At 39.4% G+C, this 13,514-nt stretch overlaps 1 protein-coding gene across 1 annotated transcript in view; it reads right to left on the bottom strand.

Moving 5' to 3' along the window:
• The window catches only part of CUL5 (cullin 5), a gene marked incomplete at its 5' end in the record, with an annotated part of 134,149 nt that overhangs the window by 32,372 nt on the left and 88,263 nt on the right, over positions 1-13,514 (bottom strand). Inside the window, 4 exon segments of the mRNA NM_001082355.1 lie at positions 3,137-3,201; positions 7,886-7,993; positions 8,225-8,355; positions 10,253-10,346. Of these exon segments, the coding sequence (NP_001075824.1) occupies positions 3,137-3,201; positions 7,886-7,993; positions 8,225-8,355; positions 10,253-10,346 (398 nt within the window).

The raw sequence follows: 13,514 nt of genomic DNA, 5'->3' as shown, positions 1-13,514 counted from the left end.
CTGAATGAAAGAAGCTTTCCATTAAAAAGAATATATTGGGGTTGGCACTGTGGTATAGCGGGTAAAGCTGCTGCCTGCAGTGCCGGCATCCCATATGGGTGCCAGTTCGAGACCCAGCTGCCCCACTTCTGAACCAGCTCTCTGCTATGGCCTAGGAAAGCAGTGGAAGATGGCCCAAGTCCTTGGGCCCCTGAACCCATGTGGGAGACCTGGAAGAAGTACCTAGTTTCAAGCTTTCAGATCAGCTCAGCTCTGGTCATTGTGGTCATCTGGGGAGTGAACCCGTGGATGGAAGACCTGTTTCTCTCTCTTTTTCTCTCTGATTCTACCTCTCTCTGTAATTCTGTCTTTCAAATAAATTTCCAGCTGCTCTATTTCTGATTCATCTCCCTGCTAATGTGCCTAGGAAAGCAGAAGATGGCCCAAGTACTTGGGGCCCATGCCCATGTGGGAGACCTGGATGAAGCTCCTGGGTCCTGGTTTTCATCTGCTCTAGCCCTTGTTATTGCAGCTATTTGGGAGAGTGAACTAGTAGATGGAAGAGCTCTCTGTTTCAGTACCCCCCCAACTCTGCCTTTCAAGTCAATCAATGTTTCTTTTTAAAAAAAAAAGTATGTATTGAACTTATATGATTCCATTTATGTAAAGACCTAGACTAGGTCAAATTAATCTGTGTTCAAATAATCAGATCAATAGTTTTCTCCTGAAGGAGGTGGGATAGGATTGACTAGGAACAGGCATGAGACAATACTATGGTGATGGAAGTATTGTACATATTAATGGACACAGGCATTTGTCAAATTTGAGTCTATTTTTATTTAAGACATATATATGACTGTGTAAAATTTTCCTCAAAACAAATATCAAATTCAATTAATGACTGTATGATGAAGTATTTAGGGAGTAAGGGCTACTAATGTCTGCAACTTCTTTAAAAATGAATTAAAAATGGGACTGATGGGGCTGGCACTGTAACAAGTTAAGCCGCTGCCTGCAGAACCAGCATCCCATGTGGTTGCTGGTTCAAATTCTGGCTGCTCCACTTTTGATCCAGCTCCATTAATGTGCCTGAGAAAGCAGTGGAAGATGGCTCAAGCCCTATTGTCCCTGCACCCACATGGGAGACCTGGAAGAAGCTCCTGGCTTCAGCCTAGCTCAGACCTGGCTGTTGTATCCATTTGTGGAGTGAACTAGTGGATAGAAAAATCTCTCTATCTCCTCCAGCATAACACTGTATTTCAATAACATAAATCTTGAAAAAAAAATATAAAAAAAAAAAAAACAACTTAAATGAAGAACATTAGTTTCCCCTTGGTATCTGAAAAGGATTAGCTGTAGCACCCCCATGGATACTAAACACTGAGGATGCTCTAGTCCCACACACAAAATGGCACAGTATTTGCATGTGCCCTATGCACATCCTCCCAAACATTTAACACTATTTAAATAGTTGTTACATTGTTCGGGGAATAATAACATGAATAAAAAGATCTGCACAAATTCAGGACAGACACTATTTTTTGTCCCCAATATTTGCAATTGTGGTTGATTGAATCTGGGAAATGGAACCTATGGATAAAAAGGGTCAACTGTACATAGGGAGATATATATTTGATAAAGCAGTTATTGCGATAGTACTGTAACTCTGAAAATTTTCATTAAAAAATGCCTGAGTAGAGAAGGAGGAGGAAGATCTCTATGCACTTATACAATGAGGCTGTCAAGACAACAGAGCTATATTTCATAATTTATACATGAGAAAGTGATGAGCTAGCATTGTGGTACAGTGAGTTAAACCACCTGTGATGCTGGTATCCCATATGGGCACCAGCTCAAGACTCAGCTACTCCACTTCTGATCCAGCTCCCTGCTAATGAGCCTGGGAAAGCAGTAAAAGATGGCCCAAGATTTTTCCTCTGTCACCCATGTGGGAGACCTAGAAGAAGCTCCAAGCTCCTAGCTTTGGCCTGACTTTTGTGGCCATTTAGGGACTGAACAATCAGACAAAACATCTCTCTCTCTCTGTCTCTCCCTCTAACTATGTCTTTCAAATAAAATAAATAAACAATAGAGACTATGATATACAGCTTTCTAAAATATGTCAACTACTATAATATACTATGATTCATGTGTCTTCCATCACAGTGCCACTCAATCAACTTAAACAGCTCCAACATAAAAGAATACCTAACCCACTTTACCTTAAGAAATGACATTTTTTCAAATATACTAAAAATTTCTTTAAACCAGTAATTTGCAGCTAGAAAATACATCAAAAGGATTTTCCCAATTAGCTTTTTTTTTTTTTTTTTTTTTTTTTTTTTAATTTTTGACAGGCAGAATGGACAGTGAGAGAGAGAGACAGAGAGAAAGGTCTTCCTTTGCCGTTGGTTCACCCTCCAATGGCCGCGGCGGCCGGCGTGCTGCGGCCGGCGCACCGCGCTGATCCGATGGCAGGAGCCAGGAGCCAGGTGCTTTTCCTGGTCTCCCATCGGGTGCAGGGCCCAAGCACCTGGGCCATCCTCCACTGTACTCCCTGGCCACAGCAGAGGGCTGGCTTGGAAGAGGGACAACCGGGACAGAATCCGGCGCCCCGACCGGGCCTAGAACCCGGTGTGCCGGCGCCGCTAGGCAGAGGATTAGCCTAGTGAGCCGTGGCGCCGGCCCCCCAATTAGCTTTTATTGCTACTTGTACTGTTACTATAATTAGCTCAGATTTATTCCCATATTTTATTTTTTTATTTCTATAAACTGTACTTAGCATAAGCAAATTCTTCTTACCAAGGAGACCAATTTTTTAAATGGTAATTTAAAAATTCACTTAAAAATTGACTTCATTAATAACACTAGTGAATTGGGAAATATTTCCTATGTTTTTATAGTAGTACAATCCTTTTAGTGATTAATGAGGAAAGAATGATCAAGTAGAGATTCTAAAATTTTCTACTTAAAAAAATACTTTTGGTCATAAAAGTAATTTAACACAAAACTATATCTCTTTTTTAACAGCAAAAGGCAACACAAATCATAAAAGTAACAATCAACAAAACAAAGCTAAGAGGCACTCTGCAAACCTAATAACATAAAATATTCCAAACATATAAGTATTTTTTAAAAATATGGTTTAAAAACTTACCCTTTCTGCTTCAAAGGTAATTCAAGTTTAAAAATTGTAGCATCATTAACAACTGCTTTATATGCCTGCAAAAATAATTTGAAATATAAACTTTGTTTTAAATACTTAAAATACAAGTACAGAGCTAAATCATGACATTTCCAAAATACATATGCGCATTTTTCATTCCTTATTGTTTTTTCAGCCTAATAAAAATCATCATTTTTACATCTTAAAATTTATCTTCTAGCTTTGTCCACCGTCAACTAATACTCCATTTCTCTCCTTCCCTTTAGCTACGTTCCAAGAAAAATTAATATAACTCACTGTCTCCAATTTCTTGCCTATATTCTTATTGAAAACCACTATTGCAAGGTTTTCTTACCATTACTCCACTCAACTTTTCTTCTCAAAGTCATGCACAAGCCCCATTTTGCTGAAGACGCTGGTTAATCCTCATTAGCAGTAGTGTTTTAAAACACAGTGGCCCCCTCAGGAAAGTACCTTCTCCACTTGTTTCCTAGCATTTCATGTTCTCCTGCACATTCTGCTCATTTTCTTCTCTCCTTAGGAAAGATGGCTGTTCATCTTTCTAACAACTAAATATATAATCAAAACACCCTAGCCAATTCTTAGATCCCTTCTCTTTTCCATCTTCACTCATTACTTTGATGATCACAGATCCATAGTCAGTGCTTTAAAAATCATCTATGTGCTAAAGTTGCCAAATAAATTTTTCTAGTCCCATTCTCTCCTAGATTCAACAATGCCACATGGATGCTTAATAGACGTTTCAGTTAACTTATTCAGAGGTGTAGTTCTGATCTGTAACCATCATCCATCCTACTTCTTCCACAGCCTTTCCCATCACATTAAACATTTCCTTCTAAATGATCAGAAACAAACCTCACTGTCTTTTCAGATTTATTGATTTATTTAAAAGGCACAGCTACAGAGAGAGAGAGAAAGAGAGCGAGTGAGCAAGAGAGATCAAGTTCTTCCATCTGTTGATTCACTAACCAAATGGCTGCAACAGCTAGGACAAGGCCACACGGAAGCCAGGGCCTGGAATTCTATGAGTCTCCCATGTGTGTGGTAGCAGCCCAAGCACTTGGGCCATCTTCCACTGCTTTCCCAGACACATTAGCAGGGAGCTGAATTGGAAGCTGAATAGCTATGACTTGCATTCTGATATGGGATGCCATTGCCTCTGTCTCAAGTAGCAGCTTAAACTGTGCCATAATGCCAGTCCCTCATTGTCATTTTTAACTAATATCTATCACAGTCTACATCTGATTCATTTGAAAGTCTTGTAGTTTGTTTTCATATCTAATCAGAATCCCAGCAATCCCTCCTTGTAAATATATACCCAAAAAATGAAATCACCACTGTATTGTTATCTGCACTCCCATGCTCACTGTACTATTATTCACAATAGTCAAGATATAGAAAAACATTAACGTATTATCTATCAGTGGGCAAATGGATAAAGAAACTATGCTACACATATGCAATGGAATAGCATTCAGCCTTCATAAAAGAAGGTGATCTTGGGGCAGGCGCTGTGGTGCAGTGGGTTAAAAAGCCCTGGCCTGAAGCACCGGCATCCCAGATGGGTGCCCAGTTCTATTCCTGGCTGCTCCTCTTCCGATCCAGCTCTCTGCTGTGGCCTGGGAAAGCAGTAAAAGATGGCCCAAGTCCTTGGGACCCTGCACTCACATGGAAGACCTGGAAGAAGCTCCTGCCTCCTGGCTTCGGATCAGCGCAGCTCCAACCATTGCGGCCATCTGGGGAGTGAACCAGCAGATGGAAGACCTCTCTCTCTGGCTCTACCCCTCTCTGTAACTCTTTCAAATAAATAAAATAAATCTTTTAAAAAAAAATCAAACATGCAGAGATAGAAAACAACAGTTGTCATCAGGGGCAGGGAAAAGAAATGGGTAGAGGTAGGTCAAAGCAGCAGATATGCAGGATGAACAAGTCAATAGATCTAACGCATACCACAAGGATGTAGGTAATAAAATTATACTGAGATTAATGTTAAATGAGTAGGTTTTAGTTATCTTGCTAGAAAAACAAAGAAAGCAGGTAACTACGGAAGCTTATGGATATGTTAATTTGCTTCACTATAGTAACCTTTTACAACTTATATGTATACTGGAACATCATGTGTATACCTTAAATATAAACAATATTTTTTTTTTTCAAAAAAAGGAAGTGACATTAAATGTAAACTCAAAGGTATGTAGAGTTAGTGAGATGACAACAGCACAGACAGGCAGAGCATCAGTGGGGGTGGAGAAGAGTACTCAAAGAACATGATTTAAGAGGAAAGATCTCACTGGGCTGCAGAGAAAAGTAGTCAGTCAAAAAGCCTCCCACTTTTACAGACTGCTGTCATTTTTATCTTTTAATTCCAAGCTACACAGCTAGTATAACAGATGCTGTCAAACTTTGCTCATACCCCTCAGTCTTTTCCCACTGGTGGTATCTGCACCTGTACCTAAAGGTGCCCTTTCTAAGACTATGGAAATTTGTGCTGCCTATACTCGTGTAGATTAGAAATATGAAGGAATCAACACCTCACAAGTGGGATAACTTTGAGCAGTGTTTTTTTAATACCTCCAGGAATAAGCTATGGCAGCTCACTGCAGAGCCATCTTTTTTTTTTTTTTTTTTTTTGACAGGCAGAGTTAGACAAGCAGAGTTAGACAGTGAGAGAAAGAGACAGAGAGAAAGGTCTTCCTTTGCCATTGGTTCATCCTCCAATGGCCGCCACGGCCGGTGTGCTGCGGCCAGCGCACCGCACTGATCCAAAGCCAGGAGCCAGGTGTTTCTCCTGGTCTCCCACGCGGGTGCAGGGCCCAAGGACCTGGGCCATCCTCCACTGCACTCCTGGGCCATAGCAAAGAGCTGGCCTGGAAGAGAAGCAACCGGGACAGAATCCAGCGCCCTGACTGGGACTAGAACCTGGTGTGCCGGCACCACAGGCGGAGGATTAGCCCATTGAGCCGCGGCGCCGGCTGAGCCATCTTAATAGCAGACTCTGTGTACCACCATTCCTTCCCTTTATAATCTTCCCCTGCCCCCACCTTTCTATACATGTTACTCTCATTTCCCAAAGTATTTCTATTCAAAAAAGAAAAAGAAACATTCCAGCACTTTTGAATACCTCCACAACCACACAACCACTCAGGGATGACCCCCATCATCACTTAACTAAATTATTTATATAAATCCTTAACTGGCATTCTTGCTTCTTAGCTTTTTCAGTTTTTTTTTTTTTTTTTTACAATAGTCACAGTGATTCTTTTAATACATAAATCAGGTTTTATCACTCTGTTCAACATCTTTTAGTGACTTTCAATCCTACTCACAGTAAAAACAAAGTTCCTTACACCATGGCTCAGTCTTCCATGATCTGGCCTTCCGTTTCCTGTTTGACTTTATTTCTTAATATTCTCCCCCTCACTCCATCTACTCTGGCCACAGTGGTCTCTTCTCCCGTTCCTGGAACATGACAACTGTATTCCTGCCAGGGAGCCTTTACAGGCATTGCTTCCTCTAGCTGAAAAAACTCTTGTCTTAGATAACCACATGACTGATTCCTTCATCACCATCAGTTCTGACTCAACATCATCTCAGCAAGGCCTTAGTAGGCTGCTCAGTTTAAGATTTCAAATGACCCCTCCACGTCCACACTCCTCCCTCCCTCCCTCCCTCCTTCCCTTCCTTCCTTTTAAATGGACCAAAAAAGTGAGGGAAAAAGCCTACTGGAGAAAGCTGTGTTTTTAGCTTCATTAAAAAAATCTAACATGGAAAGTAATTAAGGGTAGTTGAAGAGATTTAAAAAACTAAAAATAATTTCTTTTTAAAAAACAGGTTAATTTTTTTGAAATGCAGAGTATTAGGAGGGAAAGTGAGAAAAGAGATCTTTCATCCTCTGGTTCTCTCCCTAAACGGCCAACAATAGTCAGGGCTAGGCCAGGTGGAAGCCAGGAGCCGGGAACTCTGTACAGGTCTCCCATGTGGTGGGTGGCATCTTCCACTACTGTCCCAGGTATGTTAGCAGGGAGATGGATTGGAAAGTAGAACAGCTGAAACTTAACCGGCACTGATATGGAATGCCAGCTTCACAGCCAGTAGCTTAAACTAATGCACCGCAACACTAGCCCCTAACAGTACTTTCTTGTGACAGGTTTATGACATTTCAAAAGATACAACTTCATGGACAATACGATGTTTCATTATCATTATTATCTTCTCCTAGTCAGGATGCAGAAAGTTTCTATGCAATGCAAATACTTCCCTGAGAGGCCAGGATAAATCCTGAAATAACTCAAAGGAACCCTATGCAAGGACAGTAGATGGAGGAATCAACTCTGCTTGGCATAAACTCTGGAGATGGAGGTGGATGAGGTATCAATCCAGCAAGTTCCAGAGGGGAGCGCACTACAAGCTGGTCTTAAAGGAAGGGTGAACAGGAATTCAGTGATTGTAATATTCAAAAACAGGAAAACATTCTTGGGAAAACGAAGAACAGAACAATTTTACAGCTAAATTCTAGTTCACAGAATAGGCAATGCTTACAAAAATATGAGTGTAACAAATCAGATGTAATAACTATGGCTGCTCCCCACTGATGAAAAAATTAAGAGTTGTTAGGTTATTAGTTTGCAATTTAATAGTATAATAGTGTATATCACCTATTAAAGGTTTAAATTATGATAGTAACACCTTTAATATAAGTGTTAATATACAGATATATACCTTATCTCTTGCAGTAAGAAATCGTGGATCATCCTGAAAAGCTTCTTTGACGAGTTTACTAAATCTATTAAACAGAGTAAGTAACTGCTCAACATATTTCTCAGAGTCCTAGAAACAAAATGTTTTATATGAGTTTCAAAAGGAAGATAATATCAGAAATCAAAAATACAAATAAAACAATAAAAGAATGTAGTCTTAATATTGGGAAAATTTCTTCTTGAAAATAAAAAGGCTTTTCAACATTGCTGTTTTGTTCTTTCAGTTAAGTTTAATTATCCAAGCTTACATTTAAAAAATAAAGTTGATATACATCTACCATTGCCATTGAAGAAAACTTACAGTAGTAATAGTTTCAGCAGCTGCTACCATATCTGCCAGGCCAGCACTAATGATATGTTCCTCCAAGTCTTTCAACATTGGCTCTATCCCATTAGGAACTTTGTCCATCAATGAAAACATTAAATGTAATTCTGAAAGGACAGAACACATTCATTGAATCATTTTATTCACTATCATAATTTTTCTGATTTGTATCATGAAATGCCTATGGTAGTAAGAATTTAGATATGTCTGCCATGTTAATAGTTTTCTGTGCATACATTTAATTTAGGAGCTGTTATAGCAAGTAGGATTTCCTGATCCACCTTCTCAGTTCGTTCAAAACTTTTTTAATAAAAAACTAATCAAAAATGATCAGATACTACAAAGCCTAACATCTTTAAAAGGTGATTCATTTCACCTCCAATGTGATGAAATACTTTTTATTCAAAGTTCAACAGTTTACATAGACGATTAGCACCATTTCATAAAGCAGCTACAATAGTAAGTAGATAACTGCATCATTAAAGGATAACTAATCGTGAATAATGATGATAAAAAATGATATTTTAAATAACATAAAATTGTATTAATTTTTAATTTACAGAGCACTTCTTCATATGTTATACCATTTAATTGACCTTCACAAAAACCTTATATCTCAGTACTGGTTATTAGTAAATAAATACTTTCAAAGGTAGTCCAATATGAATCAGATATAAATATACTTAGGTTGGCAAACAGAATTCAAATACTTCATTTATGGCAATGAGTAACTTGCTCTTCACTACAGAATTTCTAAAAAAATTAATGCATTTAGTCAGTTGAAATATGTACTCTAAATTCAACTGGAGATGAAGTGAGACCTTGTAGTTAGACACAATCAAGTTTATAGAATAATACATAAAAATGTGAAAAGTGGTTATCTCAGGGTTTTAAGGATATAGGAAATTTTTTCTTTTTGCTATATACTTGCTATTTTTCAAAATGTAAGTTTATTAAGAGAAAATTTAAGGGGCCGGTACTGTGGTGTAGCAGGTTAAGCCTCTCCTCTGCCTGTGGCGCTGGCATCCCATATGGGTGCCGTTTTGTGTCCCAGCTGCTCTTCCGATCCAGCTCTCTGCTAATGGCCTGGGAAAGCAGTGGAAGATGGCCCAGGTACTTGGGCCCCTGCACACACATGGGAGACCTAGAAAAGGCTCCTGGCTTCTGGCTTCAGATTGGTCCAGCTCTGGCCACTGCAGCCATTAAGGAAATCAACCAGTGGATGGAAGACCTTTATCTCTCTCTCTCCCTCTCTTTGTAACTCTGCCTCTCAAATAAATAAAATAAATCTTCAAGATGGCCAAGTGCTTGGGCCCCTGCACCCGCATGGGAGACCTGGAAGAAGCTCCTGGCTCCTGGCTTCGGATTGGTGCAGGCTCCAGCCATTGTGGCCATCTGGGGAGTGAACCAGTGGATGGAAGGCTCCCTGTAACTCTGCCTTTCAAATAAATAAATCTTAAAACAAAAACAAAAAAAAACACACACTTCAAATATTGACCTTATCAAGATAAGGATATTTCATAATGTTTAACATGTTAGCCTTTATATTAAAACTTTTTCATCAACAAAAAAAATCTTAATTATTAAATGCTTTTTGGAGGGAGAGATGGAAATTAGTAACACGGAAAATTTTATTACATCCTAAAAAATTAGCCACAAGGTTCCACATATAAATCAAATACCTAGTTCTATCCTATACTATTTGTTTACAAATTAAAATTGGCACCTTTAAAAGCAGAATGTTACTTTGAGATATAAAATGGAAATTCATTACATATACACTAACATATATATATATATATGTATAAATATCTAAGGGGGAGAATACTTAAGTTTCTGTTAAAATACTTAAGTCTCTGCTTCCATATAAAATATTTTATTAACTTCCTTAAGCACAGTTTACAAATACAACTATGTGTAAAAGAATGACTTAACAGCAATTTATTAAGTGATTTTCTTCAGTGATAACAGATTACGATAACTTTATATGATGTTTTTACCTACTTTCAGTTTCATTTCGTTTGATCATGCCTTGGCACTCCGCTAAGATAGTCTCTTTAAATGATGTCACCAGGGCATTTACACAGCATTCCATGAGCTGAAATGTATTAAAAATTAGTCAAGACTACTGTAAGGTTTACAGAAGAAATCTATTCCAACTCACAAAATCATACTGCTCAACAGAAAAAATTAAGGATACTGAATGCTTTTACTTACCTTTACTGTAGGATATTTAAGATGTACACTCTATACTAGCTTACTAAAGTATATGAGTATTTACACCTAAGGAAAAAGCTATGGAATTTAGTTCTCTGTAGAAATTTTAACAAACATCACCAAGAAGAGAAGTAAAAAACCAAATATAAACTAAAACAACAAGAAAAAACAAACTTTGATTCACCATTCCTATCTGGAATCTGTAATAGAACTGGATTCTAAAATTCTAAAAGTAAGAATACATTCATTCAACAAACAATTACTGGATGCCTACTATGTGTAGGAACCAAAGAAATGTTTAAGAGACAAAGAAGAGTAAGATGTAATCCCTTCTCTGGAAGAGAATACTGTGTAACCAAGGGTGCAGAGCAGGTAAACCTAAACTGCTAGATAAAAAATAACTCAATTAAGTGGCACCACACAGACACATCAAACAAAAATGAGCTGATGAATTATTTTTTTCCTCAGATGGTTAAAATGGCCTCATCCACAAAATAATGTCTCAATTAGAACTAGAAAAATAATCTAAGTCTTAAAATGGAATGAGTATTCTAGGAGTAAGAAGGTAAAAATGGAAGGGAAGAAACAGATCATGGAAGCAAAGGCTAGAAAGATGGGGTGAGGGCCGGTGCTGTGGTGTAGCTGGTAAAGCAGCTGCCTACAGCATCCCATACGGGTGCCGCCAGTTCAAGACCTGGCTGCTCCACTTCCAATCCAGCTCTCTGCTATGGCCTGGGAAAGCAGTGGAAGATGGCCCAAATCCTTGGGCCCCTGTACCCATGTGGCAGACCCGGAAGAAGTTCCTGGCTCCTGGATTCAGATCGGTGCAGCTCAGGCTGTTGGGGCCGACTGGGGAGTGACCCAGCAGATGGAAGACCTCTCTCTGTCTCTCTGTCTCTCTGCCTCTCCTACTCTCTCTAAGTAACTCTGATTTTCAAATAAATAAATAAATCTTAAAAAGAAAAAAAGAAGAAAGATGGGGTGAAGCCAGATTATAAATGAAAATCTACTGTGTGGGATTTTAGCCCTATGTAGGGAAGGAAAAAACCAAGGAAGTTTAAAACGGAGACATGGAAGCCTAAAACATCATAATACTTTAAAATGTTTGTGAAAATGAAATTAAGTGGCACTGAGAGAGTGCTAGAGAGACTGGTAAAAGATGTTGTTGAAACATTTCAAGGGGCCCGTGCTGTGGTATAGGAGGCTAAGCCTCTGGGCACTGGCATCCCATAAGGACACCAGATCCTGTCCCAGATCCTCTTCTGATCCAGCTCCCTGCTAATGGCTTGGGAAAGCAGTAGAAGATCCAAGTGCTTGGGTCCCTGCACCTGCATGGAGACCCAGAGAAGCTCCTGGCTGCTAGGTTTGGATGGGCTCAGCTTCAGCTGTTGCAGAGATTTGAGGAGTAATTCAGTAGACTGAAGACCTCTTTGTCTCTCCTTCTCTAACTCTCTAGAATAAATAATAAAGTTCTATAAAAAAAGAAATACTTCATGTAAGAGGGGCATGGGTATAGTGTTCTTAGGAGGCCATAAGTAAAATCCCTTAAATGGGGCAGATTATTTCTACACCATCCCTTTTTTCACATAGCATGTAATTACTTACTCTTCTTCCTAGGCTTGTAGGTTGTGGGCACTGAAGCAAGGTACACTAAGGCTGATATACCTCTTCTGAAAAACAGATCATCTACTTATATAAAAGGAGGGAATTACATTAAAGGAGATAATTTTATATGCTTTAAAATCTTTGTTATGGGGGCCAGCGCTGTGGCTGCCTGCAGTGCCAGCATCCCATAATGGGCACTGGTTTGAGTCCTGGCTGTGCCACTTCTGATCTCGCCCTCTGCCATGGCCTGGGAAAGCAGTGGCAGATGGCCCAACTACTTGGGCCCCTGCACCCACATGGGAGACCCAGAAAAAGCTCCTGGCTTTGGATCAGCACAGCTCCAGCTGTTGCGGCCAACTGGGGAGTGAACCAGTGGATGGAAGACATCTCTGCCTTTCCTTTCTCTGTGTAATTCTGACTTTCAAATAAATAAATAAATAAATACATATTTTAAAGAAAACTTGTTAAAGATTCCTGTTGGAATCAACATAATGCTATTATTGAAAGTAAATTTAGGTAATGATGATTTGTTATACTATTCTTCCTATTTTTAAAATGTTTAATATTTTATAACAAAATTTTATTCAAATCTCTTGAAGAATTATGCTATCTACTTTTTAACCCATGCACTTCAATTCCTTTTCTTAGAAAATATTTCGTATGTGAAATGGTTGAGAAACTTGTGCCCCAACTGCAGAGTACTCTCATTCTATACCAGCTCTGTAATATGCACAATGAACCCTCTTACTTTCAACAGCAAAACCATATTGAAAGGGGTCCTATGTAGCAAAGCAGGTAAAGCCACCTCCTGCAGTGCTGGTATCCCATAAGAATGCAGCAGGTTCATGCCCTGACTGCTCCACTTCCAATCCAGCTCTCTGCCAATGTGCCTGAGAGGGCAGTGGAGTATGGCCCAAGTCCTTGGGCCCTTGCCTTTCAAGTATAAGGCCTAGATGGAGCTCCAGGTTCTTGGCTTCAGCCTGGCCTAGGCCCAGGCAAAGCTGTTGTAGCCATATGGGGAGTGAATCAGAAGAAGGAAGATCTCTCTCTGTATGTCGCTCACCCCCTCTAACTCTGCCTTTCAAATAAATAAATGAGAAAGGTAAATCTAAACAACTGATGGTGAACAAAGATAAAGCACAATCTAAATAAACTCTAAGCCCCAGTCACTTGATCTATTTTCTTTTTTAAAGGCTATGTGGCTTTTTTTTTTTTTTAAAGATATTTATTTGAGAGTTACAGACAGACAGAAAGAGGCCGAGAGAGAGGTCTTCCATGTGCTGGTTCACTCCCCAAATCACCGGAGCTGCACCCATCCAAAGCCAGGAGTTTCTTCTGGGTCTCCCATGCAAGTGCAGGGGCCCAAGAACTTGAGCCCTTTTCTACTACTTTCCCAGGCCATCAGCAGGGAGCTAGATTGGAACCAGTGACCATATGGATCATA

This window comes from Oryctolagus cuniculus, chromosome 1 (genome assembly GCF_964237555.1).
Source record: "Oryctolagus cuniculus chromosome 1, mOryCun1.1, whole genome shotgun sequence".
NCBI classification, from domain to species: domain Eukaryota; kingdom Metazoa; phylum Chordata; class Mammalia; order Lagomorpha; family Leporidae; genus Oryctolagus; species Oryctolagus cuniculus.
This window is presented reverse-complemented; position numbering and strand designations above follow the sequence as displayed.